At 35.0% G+C, this 21997-nt stretch overlaps 8 protein-coding genes across 8 annotated transcripts; all 8 read left to right on the top strand.

Annotated features, from left to right (window-relative positions):
* The first annotated feature begins 613 nt into the window (after positions 1-613).
* LOC127152165 (uracil nucleotide/cysteinyl leukotriene receptor-like) lies at positions 614-1441 on the top strand. Its single transcript, XM_051092667.1, has one exon. It carries the CDS (start codon positions 614-616, stop codon positions 1439-1441), a length of 828 nt encoding a protein of 275 aa, XP_050948624.1.
* A 2777-nt stretch (positions 1442-4218) lies between these two features.
* Positions 4219-5055, top strand: LOC127152166 (C-C chemokine receptor type 8-like). Its single transcript, XM_051092668.1, has one exon. The coding sequence runs from the start codon at positions 4219-4221 to the stop codon at positions 5053-5055; it is 837 nt and encodes a 278-aa protein (XP_050948625.1).
* A 792-nt stretch (positions 5056-5847) lies between these two features.
* LOC127152167 (hydroxycarboxylic acid receptor 2-like) lies at positions 5848-6693 on the top strand. The gene has a single exon (XM_051092669.1). It carries the CDS (start codon positions 5848-5850, stop codon positions 6691-6693), a length of 846 nt encoding a protein of 281 aa, XP_050948626.1.
* A 1232-nt stretch (positions 6694-7925) lies between these two features.
* On the top strand, positions 7926-8771 carry LOC127152168 (hydroxycarboxylic acid receptor 2-like). Its single transcript, XM_051092670.1, has one exon. The coding sequence runs from the start codon at positions 7926-7928 to the stop codon at positions 8769-8771; it is 846 nt and encodes a 281-aa protein (XP_050948627.1).
* Positions 8772-10317: 1546 nt separating this feature from the next.
* LOC127152169 (chemokine XC receptor 1-like) lies at positions 10318-11266 on the top strand. The gene is made up of 2 exons (XM_051092671.1): positions 10318-11013; positions 11258-11266. Exons 1-2 carry the CDS (start codon positions 10318-10320, stop codon positions 11264-11266), a joined length of 705 nt encoding a protein of 234 aa, XP_050948628.1.
* A 1127-nt stretch (positions 11267-12393) lies between these two features.
* LOC127152170 (chemokine XC receptor 1-like) lies at positions 12394-13236 on the top strand. Its single transcript, XM_051092672.1, has one exon. It carries the CDS (start codon positions 12394-12396, stop codon positions 13234-13236), a length of 843 nt encoding a protein of 280 aa, XP_050948629.1.
* Positions 13237-15476: 2240 nt separating this feature from the next.
* LOC127152172 (uracil nucleotide/cysteinyl leukotriene receptor-like) lies at positions 15477-16328 on the top strand. The gene has a single exon (XM_051092673.1). The coding sequence runs from the start codon at positions 15477-15479 to the stop codon at positions 16326-16328; it is 852 nt and encodes a 283-aa protein (XP_050948630.1).
* Positions 16329-20126: 3798 nt separating this feature from the next.
* Positions 20127-20969, top strand: LOC127152173 (hydroxycarboxylic acid receptor 2-like). The gene has a single exon (XM_051092674.1). The coding sequence runs from the start codon at positions 20127-20129 to the stop codon at positions 20967-20969; it is 843 nt and encodes a 280-aa protein (XP_050948631.1).
* Positions 20970-21997: the final 1028 nt, after the last annotated feature.

The following is a 21997-nucleotide window of genomic DNA, read 5'->3' on the forward strand; positions in this document are numbered from 1 at the left end:
TCTTCAGTGGAGGGTAAAACTGGTTCACATTATCACTAGATCCCACACACTCCACACAGAACACAAGTCTGTGGTGATGAGAGAACATGTTTATTCACTTAACAGCTAATTTAATTTATTATTATTTTAAAAAGAAAATAGTTTTAAAATAATTTCATTTGTGTGCTTTTCAACATATCACTTATTAATCTTTATAAACACATAGTTATGTTTTGTAAATGATTAGTTCATTATTAACTAATTACTTGTAAATTAAGTTGTAATTGACTTGAAAATGAATTAACAAAACATACGCAAATTGTTAGCATATCACTTATTAATCATTTGTCAATGTTTTGAAAATGATTAATTCATCATTAACTAATCACTTATAAATGACTTACAACTGAACGTTATTATAAAGTGTAACCGGGTATTGTGATTTAGTATATCAGCATGAAAATGATCCATATATGTAAGTCAAGTAATATTGGTTGTATCTGATTACTTGAATTTTAATTGAGAATATTATTAGTCTGAATAACTCCAACTGTTTACAGTTCTCCCTTCCTACAGCAATATTATTTATTTATTGTGAGCTACTATTGTGAGCTGCTCAACAGACGAGGAGGAAATGAACACCACCATCCCAGGAGCTTCCAACAACACCACAACTCCTTACATCTTGATGACAAGCAGTCTAGAAATTTGCATCTTCAGCATCAATGTCTTGTTTGGTCTTCCTACACACTCCTATGTCATATGGCTCATCATCAAAGGAACAGGAAAAGGAGTTGCATCAGAGTTCTTCAACTTCAATCTCTCTGTTTGTGAGATCGGTGTCTGTCTGGATTTTTTGTTATTTACCCTGGCAATCTGGTTTTTATTTCTTATTCCATTAGGGCTGTTTTTACAAGGACTCACCATCACTGGTCGTGCTCTGTTTCAGTGTCTGATCTGTGTTGAGCGTTACTTGGCAGTGGTTCATCCTGTAACCTTTCTAAAGTACAAACCTCTCAGATATAGAGCGATCTGCTGCGCTGCGGCCTGGATAATTATCTTTGGCTCCAGTTTGGTCTGCATGTTCACATTAATGTCATCTAATATTAATGCACATGCATTGTTCTTTTCACTGCAGTTTCTTCTCTTCCTCTCCATCCAGTTGTTTTGTCTTGTGGCTGTTCTCAGAGCTCTGAAACAGTCAGGACCAGGAGAGAAGGGAAAAAAGAGAGAGGAGGAAAACCACATAAAGAGAAGAGCGATTTATCTCATTTTAATAACTACTGTGAATATGGTTATCACATACGTGCCAATTATTATCTCAGGAGTATTTATAATTTTGAGAAACAACTATCATTTAGCATACTGGGCCCCTGGTTTGGTTTGTTATGTGCTGGCTGGTTTTGTTCAGCCTGTTCTTTATCTGCATCAGGCTGGGAAACTCTCTTGCCTCTCTTGTTAAAAAGTAAATTATACCTTTGTAAAAAAATATATATTTTTACAATTTTCGTCTTTTTTTTCTAATGATGGCTTTTTTGATGGTGGTTGGCTGGTCTGTAGCACATTATATTTAATGACTGGAAATGTCATAAAGGTTTTTTTCAAATTAAAAAGTTTTTTCAAACTGACAAAGAATTAACCAAACATTGTTTTACTTTGTATTTCCTTTATTTATTTATTGGTGTTTACTCTGCTCTTTACTGTTAAGCTACTTTTCAAAGATGTCACATATCCACAAATTTAGCAAGTAATTCTGAGTTTTTCGTTCAAATTACACTTAAAGACACTCAATGATCAATGTAAATTTACAGAAATTAAGTTTATTATAAGTGTGTTTATTTGATGTTATTAGTGTTTATTTAATATCAGGTTGTTTATTCAATAAAACTTAAACTGAGTCATTGTGACTTTTTCCATATTTGTCTTCAAATTTATTTCTCTCTCTTTCCCATTTTCTCTTGTTCCTTTAAATTCTATGTCTAAAAATTTGCATATCACATGATGAATGAGATGCACCTGTGCTGGCAAATGTAGATGTACAAGGATTGAATGTTCAGTCTGCAAAAATAATACTCGGTGATCAATTTAAATTTGCTTTTTACTGTACAGAAGCAACATGATATGACATTATTATGCAGCGCTCTGGAAAACTTGATTCTGATTGGTCAATCATGGTCCCTCACAAAGATGATTCAATTCAAATTTGACATTTTTCAGACAAATATAAATAATCACAAGCTTTCAGATTAACATTCTGTTCAAAGGTTTACTCAGACTATCTATCTTAAATGTTTATTTATTTATTTAGCTGTATATGTGTATGCTTTTGTGGCATAAAGTCAATCCTTACTTTATTCATCTGACAACTGTGAACTGTGACATTTGCACTTCAGGTAACAAACAAACCTTTTTTCTTATCCTCAGTAATAAGCAAAAATGCCAGTGCTTGTCTATAAATGTCCATAAAAAGTTCAGAGAGATGATTTAAATCTAAAGAAATGTGATTGAAAATTATATTTTGCATGTGATTGAGGTTATTTTAAGAAAGATGAAAAAGTTGAGTTGTTGAGATATAATCTAACCTTTTCTGTTATTGAGACATATGGAAGGCATTCTTACGCTTAAGAGCTAATATTATAAAAATGACAACATAATGACCGAAATGAAACATTTTATGTGCTTTACACTTATAACACTTGATAAAAGACATGGAACACAACCTAAACAAGTAAAAAAAAAAAAAAATTAACAAACCAGCTGCAAACGTATTCATGAAAGTGTGATAACATTATATTAAAGTATCAGTCACTCACCACAATGGCATCCAGATGTTTGTGTCATTCCTTCTTCAGTCGAAAAGAAATTGGGATGAAGGTCCAAACTGCAGTTTCAGGGCAGCTTCAAAGGACTTTACATGATCCCAGAGGAGAAATAAGGGTCTTACAGTGAAATGATCTAAAAAAAAATACACTTTTTAACCACAAATGCTTGTCTTTGCCCTAGCTTGACCGGATTACATAATCACGTTGGAAAGATTGCACGTGATGTAGGCAGTTTACAAAGTGAATGTGCAAAGAAAGTCAAACGTCCTTTGCAAAAAAAGGTAAAACAACAATGTTGGGCAATTTTGAAGTTGGAGGAGAAAATGAGAGTTTTTCATCCTACGCTACTTTTATGAACTGAAGTACACAGATGAAGAACTAACCACATGTGACTTTTCCAAAATGATTATGTAATGTGTGAAGATGGGCACAGAGCTAGTGTAAGACAAGCATTTGTGGTTAAAAAGTATATACGTTTTTATATTTTTTAAAGAAAATCTCTAAATAAGACTACAAGAAGAAGCTGCACTGAAATAACAATTTGGACCTTCAACCCTTCGCCCACCATTGAAGTCTACTTCACTGTAAAAAACAAAAAAGCACAATTTGTTGAGTCAACTTAAAATAATTTGTGACCCTGCTGCCTTAAATTTTTCAGTCAACTCAAATAAGTTTAGTCAACTTGAAATTTTAAGTTGTACTAAGTAACAACTTAGATATTTGAGTTGACAAAAAATTTGGTTTGTTAAACTTAAAAGCTGGGTAAGTTACCCAACTGCCTTAAAATGTTAAGTTGAATCAAGTATCTTAGTTGTCACCTAGTCCAACTTACAAGTTGACTAAACTTTTTTTGAGTGGACAAAATTTAAATTTTTAAAGCAGCTGTGTAACAAATTTTTTTAAGTTGACTCAACAAATTGTTTTTTACAGTGTAAATGGAGAAAAAACCTGAAATGGTTTCTTCAAAAGTCTTCATTTCTTTTTGACTGAAGAAAAAGACTTGAATGTCCAAGATGACATGGGGGTGAGTAAATTATCAGGAAATTTTTATTCTGGAAGTGAACTAATCCTTTAAATAACTAGCGGTCATTCTTTGTCGCTACGAAGATTCTGTAAAAACTGTTCACATTTAAAGCTGAGCTGAAATTGGCTCATTCAAATTTTTAAATAGAATGAGGTAACAAAGATTCACTAGCTGAATCACGTCAATCATGTTTGATGCAAATAAACCACAGCTACCTGACAAATGAAGAAAAAAATACTTTCAAAGCTTTAAGAAGCAACTGTAAAATTAGAACAAAAATGAGAAGACTGAATCATACTTAATATATTGAAAATGTATGTATGTACTCTTTTGCCATAGATAAGAGTTCTACATTATGTCTTCTTGCGTGCTGCGGAGAGGACAAACGCAGAGATGAATAACTGTATGGTGAACTTCACCACACTTGAAGCATGTACAAACTCCACAACTAATTCCGTCAGTCCACTGTATATGTTGGAAATGTGTCTGCACGGCTTCAATTTCCTGGTTGGTCTTCCGACACACTCCTATGTTATATGGCTCATCATCGTAGGATCAGGAAGTGCATTTGAGTTTATTATCCTCAATCTCTCGGTTTCTGAGATTGGTTACTGTCTGAATGCTGTGGTCACTCTACTGTCATTTTGGTTTCCACGCCTCTTAACATTAAATCAGTTTTTAGTAGGACTTATCATCACCGGTCGTCCTCTGTTTCAATGTCTGATATGTGTTGAGCGTTACCTGGCAGTGGTTCATCCTGTAACCTTTCTGAAGTACAAACCTCTCCGATATAAAGTGATCGGTTGCACTGCGGCCTGGATACTTATTCTTGGATCCTGTGTGATTTGCATGTTTACTATAATCTCACACAGCACTGTATATATGTGGTTCTTTTTGATACAGTTCCTTCTCTTCTTTTCTATCCAGTTGTTTTGTCTTGTGACTGTTCTTAGAGCTCTAAAGCAGACAGGACCAGGAGAAAGAAGAAGAAAAAGAAAGGAGGAAAACAACAAGATGAGAAGAGTGATTTATCTAATTTTAATAACTACTGCAACCCTAGTTGTCTTATATGTCCCACTTACTCTTACAGCAGTGCATAGCATTGTGACAAAAGTAATGATTCAGGATGTTTGGTTTTCTGCTGTGATTTGTTATGTACTGGCTGGTTTTGTGCAGCCCGTTCTTTATCTGAACCAGTCTGGAAAACTCTCCTGTCTCTGTTCCGTATAAAACCTTGTACTGCTAGTATTTTGCTCTTCAAATCCAGAGATTAGTTTATCCTCAAAAGCACTTATCAACCTTATACCTTTACTTCTCAGACTTGTGATTTCTAGAAAATGCCTAGCATAAAGCCAATGATATATGAACTGATTTCAGTCAAGTATGAGTGCATGAAACCTTCATAGTCCTATTAATATGAGCGACTGCTATTAGTTTGTTTTTTCAATAAATCACTTAATGACCAAGCTTCATTTTCCATCTCATTATTTTAAAATATTTGTCTAAAGTGGGAATGACAGGTGCTCGGTGAGTGCACCTGTGCTGGCCAGTGCATGTGTCAACACTGATCATTATACTTTATATTATTTGAAAAATGATGTTGTGAAGTTCAGGGTCACTTGATGATGGCTTTGTGAATAACATACTTTCTGTAGGCTATTTTTACTTTTAATATTTGCATTTCAGATGTTTTATGTGAGATGAAGTCATGCACATACATTTATGTGACAGCTGTGAAGTCAGTCTACAAAACACAGCACAGAGATTTCTATACATCCAAAGAGTTTGGATGTTCACTATTCAGGTGATAAACTCTTTTCTTTTTTTCACTGTGGTAACTGTGTTTGTCTGGTAATGACTCCAAAAGTTTGGGATGAAGTTAATGGTTTAGCTTCTGAGTAACAGTTTAAATCCATTCTAGAGAAACTGAGATTTTGCAGATCTGGTTAATTTAAACATCTCTCTTCTTGTAGATAATAAGAACATTTTATGAGCTGCTGAACTGAGAAGACAAATCCAGAGATGAATAACTGCACAGTAAACTTCACCACACCTGAAGCATCTACAAACTCCACAACTCTTTCCATCGGGCTAGTGAAATGTCTGGAAATTTGTATGTACAGCATCAGTTTCCTGGCTGGTCTTCCTACACACTTCTATGTTATCTGGCTCATCATCACAGGAACTGGAAGTGGCCTTGCATTAGAGTTCTTCAACCTCAATCTCTCTGTTTCTGAGATTGGTAACTCTCTGAACTCTTTGTTCTTTCTGCTTTCAACTTGGTTTCCAAGTGTCTGGATATTACAAATGTTTTTCATAGGATTCCCCATCACTGGTCGTCCTCTGTTTCAGTGTCTGATCTGTGTTGAGCGTTACCTGGCAGTGGTTCATCCTGTAACCTTTCTGAAATACAAACCTCTCAGATATAGAGTGATCTGCTCCACTGTCATCTGGATAATCACTCTTGGTTCCTGTTTGTGCTGTGTATATATTTTAGTGTCATTCAACATTATTGTACATGCATGGTTCTTCGTGTTGCAGTTCATACTCTATCTCTCCATCAAATTGTTCTGTCTTATGGCTGTTCTTAGAGCTCTAAAGGAGTCAGGACCAGGAGAGAGAGGGAGATTCAGAGATGAGAAAAACCACATGAAGAGAAGAGCATTTTATATTATTCTAGTAACTACTGTGAGCATGGTTGTCCTGTATGTGCCAATTTTTATTTCAGCAATATTTATTAATCTGACAAAACAGAATATTGAGGGAGTTTGGGCTCCTGCTTTGATTTGCTATGTGTTGGCTGGTTTTGTGCAACCTGTTCTTTATCTGCGCCGGAATGGAAAGCTTTCCTGCTTCTGTTCCCCATGAAACTTTTTTTTTTTAATGAGATTTTGCTAAATGTTGCTTTTTGATAACTTTTACTATTGGATGGGACATTTTTTTTTAGATAATTGCTTGTGTTGCATTTTGAAAAAAAAACAAAACAAAAAAACAATCAGAATTATACTGATTTTAATGGAAACTGTAATGTAACCAATCTTCTGTTGGTGTCTTGTTAAAACACTCTAATTGAAAATGTCTCAAAACACACTATAGCATTGTGACAAAAGTAATGATTCAGGATGTTTGGTTTTCTGCTGTGATTTGTTATGTACTGGCTGGTTTTGTGCAGCCTGTTCTTTATCTGAACCAGTCTGGAAAACTCTCCTGTCTCTGTTCCGTATAAAACCTTGTACTGCTAGTATTTTGCTCTTCAAATCCAGAGATTAGTTTATCCTCAAAAGCACTTATCAACCTTATACCTTTACTTCTCAGACTTGTGATTTCTAGAAAATGCCTAGCATAAAGCCAGTGATATATGAACTGATTTCAGTCAAGTATGAGTGCATGAAACCTTCATAGTCCTATTAATATGAGCGACTGCTATTAGTTTGTTTTTTCAATAAATCACTTAATGACCAAGCTTCATTTTCCATCTCATTATTTTAAAATATTTGTCTAAAATGGGAATGACAGGTGATCGGTGAGTGCACCTGTGCTGGCCAGTGCATGTGTCAACACTGATCATTATACTTCATATTATTTGAAAAATGATGTTGTGAAGTTCAGGGTCACTTGATGATGGCTTTGTGAATAAGATACTTTCTGTAGGTTATTTTTACTTTTAATATTTGCATATCAGATGTTTTATGTGAAATGTATTAGATGAAGTCATGCACATATATTTATGTGACAGCTGTGAAGCCAGTCTACGAAACACAGCACAGAGATTTCTATACATTCAAAGAGTCTGGACATTCACTATTCAGGTGATAAACTTTTTTTATTCTTCTTGTTTATATTCCAAGCAACAGTGTCACTGTGTTTATCTGATAATGACTCCAAAGGTTTGGGATGAAGTTAATGGTTTAGTTTCTGAGTAAAATGACACTGACTTTTGTTTCAATGAACAGAATAGTTTAAATCCATTCTAGAAAAATGTTATAGAAATGAGATTTGGAGGATGAATTTTTAACAGATCTGGTTAATTTAAACATCTCTCTTCTTGTAGATAACAAGAACATTTTATGAGCTGCTGAACTGAGAAGACAAATCCAGAGATGAATAACGCCACAGTGAACATCACCACACCTGAAGCATCTGCAAACTCCACAACTCATTCCATCGGCCTAGTGACATGTATGGAAATTTGTATGTACAGCATCAATTTCCTGGCTGGTCTTCCTACACACTTCTATGTTATCTGGCTCATCATCACAGGAACTGGAAGTGGCCTTGCATTAGAGTTCTTCAACCTCAATCTCTCTGTTTCTGAGATTGGAAACTCTCTGAACTCTTTGTTCTTTCTGCTTTCAACTTGGTTTCCAAGTGTCTGGATCTTACTAATGTTTTTCATAGGATTCTCCATCACTGGTCGTCCTCTGTTTCAGTGTCTGATCTGTGTTGAGCGTTACCTGGCAGTGGTTCATCCTGTAACCTTTCTGAAATACAAACCTCTCAGATATAGAGTGATCTGCTCCACCATTGTCTGGATAATCACTCTTGGTTCCTGTTTGTGCTGTGTGTATATTTTAGTGTCATTCAACATTATTGTACATGCATGGTTCTTCGTTTTGCAGTTCATACTCTATCTCTCCATCAAATTGTTCTGTCTTATGGCTGTTCTTAGAGCTCTAAAGGAATCAGGACCAGGAGAGAGAGGGAGAGTGAGAGATGAGAAAAACCACATGAAGAGAAGAGCATTTTATATTATTCTAGTAACTACTGTGAGCATGGTTGTCCTGTATGTGCCAATTATTATTTCAGCAATATTTATTAATCTGACAAAACCGAATATTGAGGGAATTTGGGATCCTGCTTTGATTTGCTATGTGTTGGCTGGTTTTGTGCAACCTGTTCTTTATCTGCACCGGAATGGAAAGCTGTCCTGCTTCTGTTCCCCATGAAACTTTGTGAGATTTTACTAAATGTTGCCTTTTGATAACTATTATTAATGGATAGGACATTTTTTTAAACAATCGTATGTGTTAAATTATGTTGAAATTTAAAATCACTCTAATGTCTCTGCTGAAAAAAACAAAACAAAAAACAATTGAAATTGTACTGATTTTAATGGAAACTGTAATGTAACCAGTCTTCTGTTGGTGTCATGGTCATCTTCATATCTGTGGAATGAAGCAACCCCAATACACTGTAAAAATACCCCCCCCAAAAAAAAAAAAAAAACAAACAAAAAAAAAAAAAACAATTTGTTGATTCTTAAACTTCAAATAATTTGTCACCTGGCTGCCTTAAAATTTTCAAAAAAGTTTAGTCAACTTATGTTGACTAACATAAGTTAATGTTAAGTTGTACTAAGTGACAACTTTTATTTATTTGAGTTCATTCATCTTTAAATTTTAAGGCAGCTGGGTAACAAGCCCAGCTTTTAAGTTTAACAAACCAAATTTTTTGTTTGGTCAAATCAAATATCACTTAGTACAACTTTCAAGTTGACTAAACTTTGTTTTTTTTTTGTTTTTGTTTTTTTCACAGTGTAATGTCATATTTAGCCTCTGGAATGATAATTTTACCAGGGAAACCCTAGTTTTGAGTAGCAATTGGACGTGTTTTGTTGTGAAAACCTGGCAACCCAACTAATATTGTTTGGTAGAGGTTTGGCATGGTTTTGAGGTGTGTGCTCAATTCAGTTATGCAGGAAGCCCTATTATGAGGAGCATATTTTGTTCTATCGCTCAATGTAAGTTTAACTTATTTTGTAACTGTGTGTTTGTTATTATTATTAATTGTGTATTCTGATTTGTGTAAGTCCAACACTTAATACACTGTAAGACTACACTGTAAAAAAGAAACAACTTAGAAAAAGTAAGTGTTTTTTATGTTTAGTCAACATGAAATGTTAAGTTTTACAACATGTAAACATGGATATTTGAGTTGAGTAAACAAAATTTTAAGGCAGCATGAACACTTAATTTTTTAAGTTGAAACTTTTTTGAACTACTGAACCATCGCAAGATACTTACCTTTTTCTTCAATTGGACTCATGATAATTTAAAAAAAACTTAAATGCTGCCTGAATTTGTTGGACTGAAATGCGTGTTTTGTTGATATAGTTGCTCTTTTTTTGTCTATCTATCTTCCAATTATTTGTATATTATTGACTCTCAGTTCAAATACAATTAGCTCTGCTGTTGGATGTATGGATCCACTTCATTCTGTGTGTTTTTTAATTGTTTGTTTATCCAATAAAACACTCCATCAGTGATCAATAGTGAGATTTACCTTTTCTGTTAAAGGTTGCCACAAACGTGCCACAAACACAAATGTTTAAAGTATTGTATTTCTCTCTTATTTTTTAAAATGCTTGCACTTGAGACAAATGGTTTGGTAAATTGTAATGGAATATTTATACTGTATATCCCACAGCAGGACCTTTAAGAGTCTATACAGGTCAACTTTAGCTGCTAAACCGAGAAGACAAACAGAGAGGAGATGAATAACTCTACAGTAAACTTCACCATATCTGAAACATCTACAAACTCCACAACTCAATCCATTGGGATACTGGACAGTCTGAACATTTGTGTCTACATCATCACTTTCCTGTTTGGTCTTCCTACACACTCCTATGTAACATGGCTCATCATCAGAGGAACAGGAAGTAGAGTCACATCAGAGTTCTTCATCCTCAATCTGTCTGTTTGTGAGATTGGTATCTGTCTGAATAGTTTTGTACATGCAATGTTATATTGGTTATCAAGTCACCCAACATTGAAATTTTTTTTTGTAGGACTTACGATCACTGGTCGTCCTCTGTTTCAGTGTCTGATGTGTGTTGAGCGTTACCTGGCAGTGGTTCATCCTATAACTTTTCTGAAGTTCAAACCCCTCAGATATAGAGCGATCTGTTGCACTGTGGTCTGGATAATTTGTCTTGGCTCGTGTGTGGTCTGCACGTATACTTTAGGTGATCCGGTCAAGCATTTATATGCATGGTTCTTCACACTGCAGTTCCTTCTCTTCTTCTCCATCCAGTTGTTTTGTCTTGTGGCTGTTCTCAGAGCTCTGAAGCAGTCAGGACCAGGAGAAAGAGTAAGAGAGAGAGAGGATGAAAACCACATGAAAAGAAGAGCGTTTCATCTCATTCTAATAATTACTGTGAGCATGGCTATTACATATGGCCCATATGTGATCATAGGATTCTTTACCTTAATGATAAAACAGCTTATTTATCCGCTTTGGTTTGTTGGTTTAACTTGTTATGTGCTGGCTGGTTTTGTGCATCCTGCTCTTTATCTGCACCGTGCTGGAAAACTCTCCTGTCTCTGTTTGCTGTAATATTTTCAATTGGGATATTTTAGTAGATGAAGTTACTGAACTTGATTGATAATTTACTTTATTGATAACGCTTTTTGTCATTTCTCTAAATTAGGGTCTGTGACACCTCAGTTGTCTTTGGTTCAGTTTGTGACCCAAGCTTACTGATTACATCTGTTTTCTTAAGATCTTTTTGCATTGAAACTCTTGTATAAGCATATTGTTTTTGGGGGTATATATGCTACTTTAGATTTGGCTTCTGTGTCTTTCGCAGTGGAAAGTGGCTCAGAACATGTTAGCGTTCACTGTTTATTCACAAACTGGTTTAGTGCTGTACTTTTTATTTATTTTATTTACGATGCTCACCTGCAGAATTATTCTGTGTGTGTTTATCAGATATGGTTATGTAAGTGGTTGCTATAGTTTGTAGATTGTTTATCCAATAAAAAACATAATCAATGACACAGCTGCACTTTTTCCATATTAACAGCCACAGATTTTTTTTTTCGTAATACACTGGACATCCTATCATAACACAGGTGTTTTAAAGTTTTTCTTTTTCAATTTTCATTTTTAAAAGTTGTTTTAAAATTTGCATAGCATATGTTAAATGAGTGGCACCTGTGCTGGTTTGGACAGACTGAACATTAATTTTTCCTGTGATGTATAGTTTTTTTTTTCTTCTTCTGAAAAAATGAACTGTTATGTAAAACAATCCAGTTGGTGTGAGGCAATAAGGGTCAGTTAACAAATGGTTGTTTTTTTGAATGTTTACTATTTACATATCTAATTTTACAGTATATGACGTGTAGCAGATGTAGTCGTTCACATATATTCTTGTGACAGCTGTGAAGCCAGTCCACAAAACACAGCACAGAGATTTTTATCCATACAGAGAGACTAGACATTCACTCCTCAGGTGATAAAACTCTTTTCAATTGAATTTCTATCCACATTATTACACCACGGTATCATTTTGTTTATGTGATGTTCAGGGGTTTGAGAGCGAGTTTAATGTATTTATTGAGCTTGTTAATAAGTAAAAATTTATTGAAATCCATTCAGGATAAACAAAATAGAAAATTATGATTCTCATATAAACGTAGGCTCTAATAAATAATAAACACTACTGCCTAGAACCACTTGTATTTTGTATTTTTGACTTAATTTACATTTTGTCTCATCCCGTAGATCACAGTTACATTTTTATGTTTTGTGAGCTGCTGAATTGAGAAGACAAACACAGAAGAGATGAATAACTCTACAGTGAACTTCACCACTTCTGAAGCATCTACAAACTCCACAACTCATTTCATTAACCTTGTGAATATTACAAGCCTTTGTGCGTACAGCATTGCTTTCCTGTTTGGTGTACCTTCACACTCCTACATTATATGGCTCATTGTCACAGGAACAGGAAGTGGAGTTGCAATAGAGTACTTCATCCTCAATCTGTCTATTTGTGAGATTGGAAATTCTGTAAATGGTTTGCTCTTCATGTTGTCAAACTGGTTTTCAAGTCTCTTTACATTTAATCTTTTTTTACTGGGACTTATCATCGCTGGTCGTCCTCTGTTTCAGTGTCTAATCTGTGTTGAGCGTTACCTGGCAGTGGTTCATCCTGTAACCTTTCTGAAGTACAAACCTCTCAGATATAGAGTGATCTGCTGCACTGTGTTCTGGATAATCACCCTTGGTTTCTGTCTGTTGTGCATGCTTGCTTTAAGTTCTGGTAATCATATTAGATATGGATGGCTTTTCTCATTGCAGTTCCTTATCTTTGTCTCCATCCAGTTGTTTTATCTTGTGGCTGTTCTCAAAGCTCTGAAGCAGTCAGGACCAGGAAAGAGAGGAAAAAAAAGAGAGGAGGAAAACCACATGAAGAGAAGAGCATTTTATCTCATTCTAATAACTACACTAAGCATGGTTTTCACATATGTACCATATTTAATCATAGCATTTTTTACCATGCTGACACAACAAAGTGTTGATGTGCTCTGGTGCATTGGTTTGGTTTGTTATGTACTGGGTGGTTTTGTGCAGCCTGTTCTTTATTTGCACCGGGTTGGAAAACACCCCCTTTCCTCTAATTAAGATGTTTACTACCAAAATAGGCATTACACTTGCGAGTTAAAGCAGCTTTATGCTGCCTTCAGAGTTTTCTTCAGTTGTACACTAGAATTAATGTCTTAAATATTACATGTAAGTGTATGATAAATTGTGCATCCTATGTAAATAACATTTAATCTCACATTATGTTTTTTTAAACATACCTTGTTGTAGCATATATGCTTATGTAGATATTCAATAACATTTTCAGTGTGCTTTTTTAATTATTTGCCTTTGTAATTTTTGAGATAACATGAAACAACAGAGTTGGGTAGGGGCTTATTGGGGCTAGTATTAAAATGATTTTAAAGTAAATAAATAAATAAATAAATAAATACATGTACAAAATTTAAACTGATGTCCATGTTTTTCCTTATTTTTAAATCTAGCCTACTTAATGCTTCCTTTAGGTGTACCACAAGAGTGATTAGAGAGCAGATGGCTCTGTATTTACAGGTCCATAAAATGTTCATCTGAATGCAATGATAGGATGTCAATCAATGTATTTGCATCCTTCCACCCACCAATAGTGAGAGTTTTGGGGCGTGGCTACTGTAGCAGGCTTAGTCAGGTGATGTATAGTCGGTGTGAAAAAGGAAATTTAACATGTTTATGATTTAGAATGTATGAAAAACTGACATCAACAAGTATCCAGTAACCCAACCAGCATATGGCAACCTAAATCATTTCTTACCTCCCTGATAGCACACATACAACACAGAGACGTCTATTTGATGTCTACATTTACATCTGGAAGACATATTTTTTAGAGTGTTTGCTCATCTGCAATACGTCTATAGGACGTTTCCTATCAGATGTCAAATAGACGTCTATTAGATGTCTTTAAGATGTTTATAATTTAGAATCAATGTAAAACTGACATCTTACAGATGTCTGTCAGATTTTTTTAAAAAGCAGATGCTTTCCAGAACAAGTGATCTTTAACTGACATCTGTCAGATGTTTGTACGCAGCAGATGCTTTCCAGATCAAGCACATATATGTCTGCAAGATGTCTGTTAAAGATCACTTGATCTGGAAAGCATCTGCTGAGTACAAACATCTGGCAGATGTCTGTAAGATGTCAGTTTTACATTGATTCTAAATCATAAACATCTTAAAGGCATCTAATAGACGTCTATTTGACATCTGATAGGAAACGTCCTATAGACGTATTGCAGATGAGCAAACACTCTAAAAAATATGTTTTCCAGATGTAAATGTAGACATCAAATAGATGTCTCTGTGATGTAAGTGTGCTATCAGGGAAGTAAGAAATGATTTAGGCTACCATATGCTGGTTGGGTTACTGGATACTTGTCAGACCTTGCAGATTGTGTGCTGGTAACTCATTTTTGGTTAGGTACAGTATAATTGTTTGACTCATTCAATGCATTAAATCAAAAAGGTGCGGTTCCTGGCGAATACTCCACCACTCGCTATAGGAAAGCAAATGGATGTAGTTTTGTATATTTTTTTGCGGCTTTGGATCCCCCTAGAGTTAAGTGAACGTAATTCACTGCCATAAATACACCAGTGCCAGGTTGTCTTATTATTGGGAGATGAGAGGATCTGTAACATTTACCATTGGAAAAAGCGTAATGGCTAACTTGGATCACGTGAGGCACCTCAGCCAATCATACGATGGCAGTGATGTTAGTGGCTTTCACAAAGTATAACATGCTTTCAGTTGTTTTTTTCTGTTCAGTGGTTTGCTGTATGGTTGTCTTTTCCAATATGATTTTTGTTTTTCTACTTTATTTGCATGTTTGGGTTTTTGTGACGTACAAAAATGTACTGAAAGTCATGCGCATATATTCTTGTGCCACCTGTGAAGTCAGTCTACAAAACACAGCACAGAGATTTACAACACACTGGACATTTACTCAACAGGTAATCAATTTGAATTAAATTTCTTGTTTTAACCACAACAATATGCAATAATATTGCTTTGTTGCTTTGGACAGAGCAGACTTTAAAATTTTAAAATTTAAACGAAATCCATTCAAACATGATAGAAAATGATATTTTCCATAGTTATGCAAAAATGCTACTGAGTATACAGAACTGTACTTCCAGTCATTTAATATTGGTTGTAGAAGAGAATTGCAGACTGAATTATGTATTCAGACCATACCTGGTTTATTAACGCTTTTGTTTTTCTATAGTTTGTGGTTGCATAATTGTTTTGTGAGCTGCTGAACTCAGAGGACAAACACCAAGATGATGAATAACGCTATAGTGAACTTCACCACACCTGAAACATCTACAAACTCCACAACTCATTCACTTGGGCTAATGGACATTCTGGAAATCAGTGTGTACAGCATCAATTTGTTTTTTAGTTTTCCTATGCACTGTTATATAATATGGTTTATAACTGGAACAAGAAGGAGAGTTGCAACAGATTTTTTCAACCTCAATCTCTCTGTTTGTGAGATTGGTATCTGTCTGAATAGTTTGGTATTTGTGCTGGCAACGTGTTTTTCAAGTCTTGAGATACTAAGGACACTAGATCGTTTTTTATTAGGACTTACATTCACTGCTCGTCCTCTGTTTCAGTGTCTGATGTGTGTTGAGCGTTACCTGGCAGTGGTTCATCCTGTAACCTTTCTGAAGTACAAACCTCTCAGATATAGAGTGATCTGCTGCACTGTGGCCTGGATCATTAATCTAGGTTCCTGTTTGGTATGCATGCACAATTTAGTCTTAAAAAAAAGTTATGCACATGTATGGTTCTTGACAGTGCAGTTTACACTTATCATCTCCATCCAGTTGTTTTGTCTTGTAGCTGTCCTTAGAGCTCTGAAGCAGTCAGGACCAGGAGAGAGAGTAAAAGAGAGAGAGGAGAAAAACCCCATAAAAAGAAGAGCTCTTTATCTTATTCTAATAACTACTGTGACCATGATTATTCTATATTTCCCATTTGCAATCACAGGATTATCTGTCCTTTTTACAGCAGACAGTTCTCCAACAGTTTGGTTCACTGGTTTGACTTGTTTTATTCTGGCTGGTTTTGTGCAGCCTCTTCTTTATCTGCAACGTGCTGGAAAACTCTCCTGCCTTTGTTCAGCATAAAATCTGTAATCTAAAGATGTTACTGAATATATGTTTTCATTAGCTGTCCACTAAAATGAACACAGATTACAACACTGTGTCAAAAGCATAACATGTAAGGGTATGATAAACGCTGTGATTCCTCTGTAAATATGCTGGAGTTCTGCATTTAAAGCTCTGTCTAAAAATACCACATAGTTAGGTTTATGCTACTTCAGATGCGGCCTTTGCCAGTGTTGGGGGTAATGCATTACAAGTAAAGCTAGTGATTAGTAAAAGTAATCAGATTACTTTTTTCAAGTAACTAGTAAAGCAACATGTTTTAAATTCACAGTGGAAGCTTTCCAATGAGATTGTTGTATTAAACTTGACATCCTGTCAAAACACACATGATTAAATTGTGTTTTTTCTCTCTGGTATAAAAATTTCCATATTTTGCTTTGATTGAGTTGCAGGTGTGCTGGCCAGTGTCAGAAATATAGACAGTTTCCTTAAAAATTTGATTTTTTTTTCAGTATAAAAAACACAGTTATTTTAGCTGCTATGAGTCTCAGTTTTTATGCTAAGGTCAGCTGGTAATTGTAGTGTAAAATGTGACTTGGAGTGCAGTTTTTAAATCAAATCATATGAATTTAAAAAATAAAAAAGTACATTAAATTTAGGGCAAAAAATAGCAACAGAACACAATTTAATGTGCTTCTTCTTAAAGGGACAGTTCATCCAAAAATGAAAATTCTGTCATTAATTACCTTCATGTCGTTCCAAACCAGATCTTTGTTCATCTTTGGAACACAAATTAAGATATTTTGATGAAATCTGAGAGCTTTCTGACCCTGCATAGACAGCAATGCAACCGACATGTTGAAGGCCCAGAAAGGTAGTAAGGACATTAATAAATTGATATTTTTTTTTTACCTAGCCTTACTTATTTGAACCAGAACATACAGACGATGAACTAAAAGAGATAATACATCAAAACACCAGCTGCCTCAGCAGTGCTACACGCATGCATCATGGTACTCTTGTGAACACGTGGTGAAGACTGACACTGAAGAGAAGAAATTGTTGAATAAAGTTATTTTTGTTTTCTTTACACACAAAAATGTTCTCATAGTTTCACAACATTACGTTTGAACCATTGATGTCATGTGGACTATTTTATCGATGTCCTTACTACTTTTCTGGACCTTGGACATGTCAGTTGTGTTTCTGTCTATGCAGGGTCAGAAAGATCACAGATTTCATCCAAAATATCTTAATATGTGTTTCAAAGATGAACGAAGGTCTTACAGGTTTGGAATGACATGAGGGTGACATTGGGTTGACTAAAGGATTTCTTCAATTTGTCTGTTTGCATCACTAAAATCAAATTTTTCAAACTAATATCAATAAAATATAATTTACTTGTCTGTTTTTTTCCTGTCAGTTTATAATTTAAATATTTGCATATCTGGTGTTATGTGACGTGCATCAGATGTCATGCATATATTCTTTTGACAGCTGTGAAATCAGTCTATAAAACACAGCACTGAGATTTGTATACATCCAGAGAGACCGGGCATTCACTCTTCAGGTGATGAACTCCTCTTTTTGATTCAGTTTCTTGTTTTAAACACTATGCAATTATGCAATTCAGTATTGTCAAAGTGCATTTTTCCTGTGGGAAGTTTTAAGTCTTGTTTAGCTGTTTTAGCTTTAGTTATTTGGGTTTAAATTTGAAACTTTGTGGAAATACACATTGGTTTATTTACACTTCCTTTTCCCACACAGATCATAACTGAAAAAATTATATATGTTTGTGTGTTTTCTGAGCTGCTGAACTGAGAAGACAAACATAGGGGAGATGAATAACTCTACAGTGCACTTCACTACACCTGAAATATCTACAAACTCCAAAATTCAGTTCACTTGGCTAATGAACATTCTGGAAATGTCTGTGTACAGCATCAGTCTCTTGTTTGGTTTTCCTACACACTTCTATGTTATATGGCTCATTGCCACAGGAAATGGAGTTGCATCAGAATTCTTCAACCTCAATCTCTCTGTTTGTGAGCTTGGTATCTGTCTGAATAGTGTGGTCTTTGTACTGTCAATTTTGTTTTCAAGTTTCTCCAGATTTGTTTACTAGGACTCTCCATCACTGGTCGTCCTCTGTTTCAGTGTCTGATCTGTGTTGAGCGTTACCTGGCGGTGGTTCATCCTGTAACCTTTCTGAAGTACAAACCTCTCAGATATAGAGTGATCTGCTGCACTGTGGTCTGGATCAATATACTTGGCTCCTGTTTGTGTTGCCTGTTTTTTATATTCTCGGAATACAGACTTATATATACATGGGTCTGTTTGATGCAGGTTATACTGGTCCTCTCCATCCAGTTGTTTTGTCTTGTGGCTGTTCTCAGAGCTCTGAAGCAGACAGGACCAGGAGAGAGAAAGAGAGAGGAGGAAAACCATATGAAGAGAAGAGCTTTTAATATCATTCTAATAACTACAATAAACATTGTTATCCTGTATCTGCCAGAAACAATCACAGAAGTCTATGTCATTTTGACAGCACACTATACTCCGACAGTTTGGTTGACTGCTTTGACTTGTTTTTTGTTGGCTGGTTTTGTTCAACCTGTTCTTTATCTGCACCGTGCTGGAAAACTCTCCTGTCTGCAGTTGTGATATTTTACATGTTTTTAATGATATTTTAATGATATATTTTGCAATTTTATTTACTGATGCAAATTATTGATAACTTTTAATGATACATTTTTGATGAATATAACTTTTGTGTAAATACATTTATTGCAACCCTGTCATATTAAAAATTTTGGGGGTCATATACATGTCACACTTTCAAAAGTCCATGTTAGATGTATGAAGGTTGTTTGTGAAGGCTTTATATTTACTGTTTTATATTTAATCTTAATGTGAAATTAAAAGATTTGGATTCTATTTGGGATTTGACCTTTCAGTTAAAAAACAGCTCTGTAAACCTGTGCAAATGTGCCTTTCTGAGGCATGCTACTTCAGATGTAGCTTTTGTGCACTCTTTGTCATTCATTCAAATGCAGCTGTATTTATTCTATTTATTCTGAAATGTATGAGTTTGTGGTTTGTTTGTTTTTCCAAATAAAAGCTTCATTAATTGCCCTGTCACCTTTTAATGAGGGTCGCCACAGAGATTATCACATCAAACCTGACATCCTCTCATAACAAAGACATGTATTTTGTGTTTTTTCTTTGTCATTATTTTTAAATGCTCAGTATATTTATTCGAATATCATGTGTTGAATGAGTGGCACCTGCTGGCTCCTGTCAGAAAAAAAAAAATCTTTATTTTTATCAAACTAAAAACATGTTTTAGACATTTTCAAATGAACATATTCTATATAAAACTGCAGTTTGTTTTATTCAAATGTTCTGTCAGTCTTTTGAACTTTTTTATTGTTTTAAATATTTGCATATCAAAATTTGTTTTTATGCAGTGAGTAGCAGATAAAGCTGTGAGCTCTCATGTGAATGCTTTAAGTTTACAGAACAGCACAGAGATGTATACACATCCAGAGAAACTGGACATTTAATGGTAATAAACACCTTTCTTTTGTGTATGTAAATGTATTTGTACCCTTAATAAGCTATTTTCTTTTATTTAACATTTAAAGGAAATCCATCTAAAGGAAATACAATAGATACTGAATTCACAGAATTACAGTAAATTCATTATTTTTTTTCTTGTGATCTGTTGAATTACACTGTTCGTTTACACTTCTCTGTTTCCATATTAGTTTCAATGCCAAGAGCTCCTGAACTGAGAAGACAAACACAGAGGAGATGAATAACTCTACAGTGAACTTCACCACATCTGAAACATCTACAAACTCCACAACTCAATCTCTTGGGCTAATAGACTATATGGAAATCTGCGAGTACAGCATTAGTTTCATGGTTGGTATTCCAACACACTCTTATGTTATATGGCTCATCATCACAGGGGCAGCAAGTGGAGTTGCATCAGAGTTGTTCAACCTCAATCTGTCTGTCTGCGAGATTGTTTCCTGTCTGAATTGTTTGTTTCATATTTTAAAACTGTTTATTTCAAGTATAACAGAATTACCAATGTTTTTACTAGGACTAGTCTTTACTGCCCGTCCTCTGTTTCAGTGTCTGATCTGTGTTGAGCGTTACCTGGCAGTGGTTCATCCTGTAACCTTTCTGAAGTACAAACCTCTTAGATATAGAGTGATCTGCTGCACTGTGGTCTGGATAATCGCTCTTGGATCCTGTTTGTGCAGCATGTTTAGTTTCATCTTAAATATCCGTTATGGTTATAAATGGTTTTTCTCGCTGCAGTTCATTCTCTTGCTCTCCATTCAGTTGTTTTGTCTTGTGGCTGTTCTCAGAGCTCTGAAGCAGACAGGACCAGGAGAGAGAATTAGAGAAAGAAAGGAGGAAAACCACATGAAGAAAAGAGCATTTCAACTCATTTTAATAACTTTTCTTAGCATGTTTATCATACATGTTCTGTTTATTATTACAGGATTCTATAGCATTCTAATTAAGAATATTCAAGAATTTTGGTTCCTTTCTTTGGTTTGTTATGTGCTAGATGGTTTTGTTCAGCCTCTTCTTTATCTGCACCGTGCTGGAAAACTGTCCTGCCTCTGTACTTTCTAAACAGTCATTTAATTATCATTTGATTAATAATTTATCACTATACTTACTTTTCTATTTTAACTTCTTTTACATGTTAACTTTCGTCATAATATGGGAAGTTGAAATTTTACTTTTTTTAAATATATAATTTATGTGTCACATTAAAAAGTCTTGTGTAACATTTTGTGGTATTTATGCTACTTGTGGCTTTTGGAGTGTAAAGTGGCTCTGAACATGTTAGTGTTACTTTGTCATCAACTGTTTTTTTTTTTTTTTTTAGCTAAATGTGTTCATCAGATTGTTCATGATTGATGTTCATAAACAGCCAATTGCCACCTTACTTAAAATTTGACATCCAAACATACCAAAGAGGTGTAGAGTATTTTTTCTCCTTCATTTTGACATGCACGGTCATAACATTTCCATATCTTGTATGTTAAATTGTGATGAATATTCTCGTGACAGCTGTGAAACTAAATTTGATTTTGCACATGAATGTGGTCTGTGACAGGAAATATTATTGAATTCATGAAACCATGTTTTGTGGAATTGCCAACTGGATTGTAAAAACGGTATGTATAATCAAATGCATTCATTCAAATTAAAACATAGAGGAGATGAATAACTCTACAGTGAACTTCACCTCACCTGAAGCATCAAACTCCACAACTCAGTTCATTGGGATTCTGGACAGTCTGAACATTTGTGCATATACTATCGCTTTCCTGTTTGGACTTCCTACACACTCCTATATTATATGGCTCATCATCACAGGAACAGGAAGTGGAGTTGCATCAGAGTTCTTCATCCTCAATCTCTCTGTTTGTGAAATTGGTAACTGTCTGAATAGTTTGTTTTATATTGTGTCAATTTGCTTGCCGAGTATCAGAGCATTACCGATATTTTTACTAGGACTAGTCTTCACTGGTCGTCCTCTGTTTCAGTGTCTGATCTGTGTTGAGCGTTACCTGGCAGTGGTTCATCCTGCAACCTTTCTGAAGTATAAACCTTTCAGATACAGAGTGATCTGCTGCTCTGCAGCCTGGATA

This window comes from Labeo rohita, chromosome 21 (genome assembly GCF_022985175.1).
Source record: "Labeo rohita strain BAU-BD-2019 chromosome 21, IGBB_LRoh.1.0, whole genome shotgun sequence".
Taxonomy (NCBI): domain Eukaryota; kingdom Metazoa; phylum Chordata; class Actinopteri; order Cypriniformes; family Cyprinidae; genus Labeo; species Labeo rohita.

Excerpts from the sequence above, each read along its gene's own strand:
- LOC127152170 (XM_051092672.1), top strand. The coding sequence starts at position 12,394 with ATGAATAACTCTACAGTGAACTTCACCACTTCTGAAGCATCTACAAAC.
- LOC127152173 (XM_051092674.1), top strand. The coding sequence starts at position 20,127 with ATGAATAACTCTACAGTGAACTTCACCACATCTGAAACATCTACAAAC.
- LOC127152165 (XM_051092667.1), top strand. The coding sequence starts at position 614 with ATGAACACCACCATCCCAGGAGCTTCCAACAACACCACAACTCCTTAC.
- LOC127152169 (XM_051092671.1), top strand. The coding sequence starts at position 10,318 with ATGAATAACTCTACAGTAAACTTCACCATATCTGAAACATCTACAAAC.
- LOC127152167 (XM_051092669.1), top strand. The coding sequence starts at position 5,848 with ATGAATAACTGCACAGTAAACTTCACCACACCTGAAGCATCTACAAAC.
- LOC127152166 (XM_051092668.1), top strand. The coding sequence starts at position 4,219 with ATGAATAACTGTATGGTGAACTTCACCACACTTGAAGCATGTACAAAC.
- LOC127152172 (XM_051092673.1), top strand. The coding sequence starts at position 15,477 with ATGAATAACGCTATAGTGAACTTCACCACACCTGAAACATCTACAAAC.
- LOC127152168 (XM_051092670.1), top strand. The coding sequence starts at position 7,926 with ATGAATAACGCCACAGTGAACATCACCACACCTGAAGCATCTGCAAAC.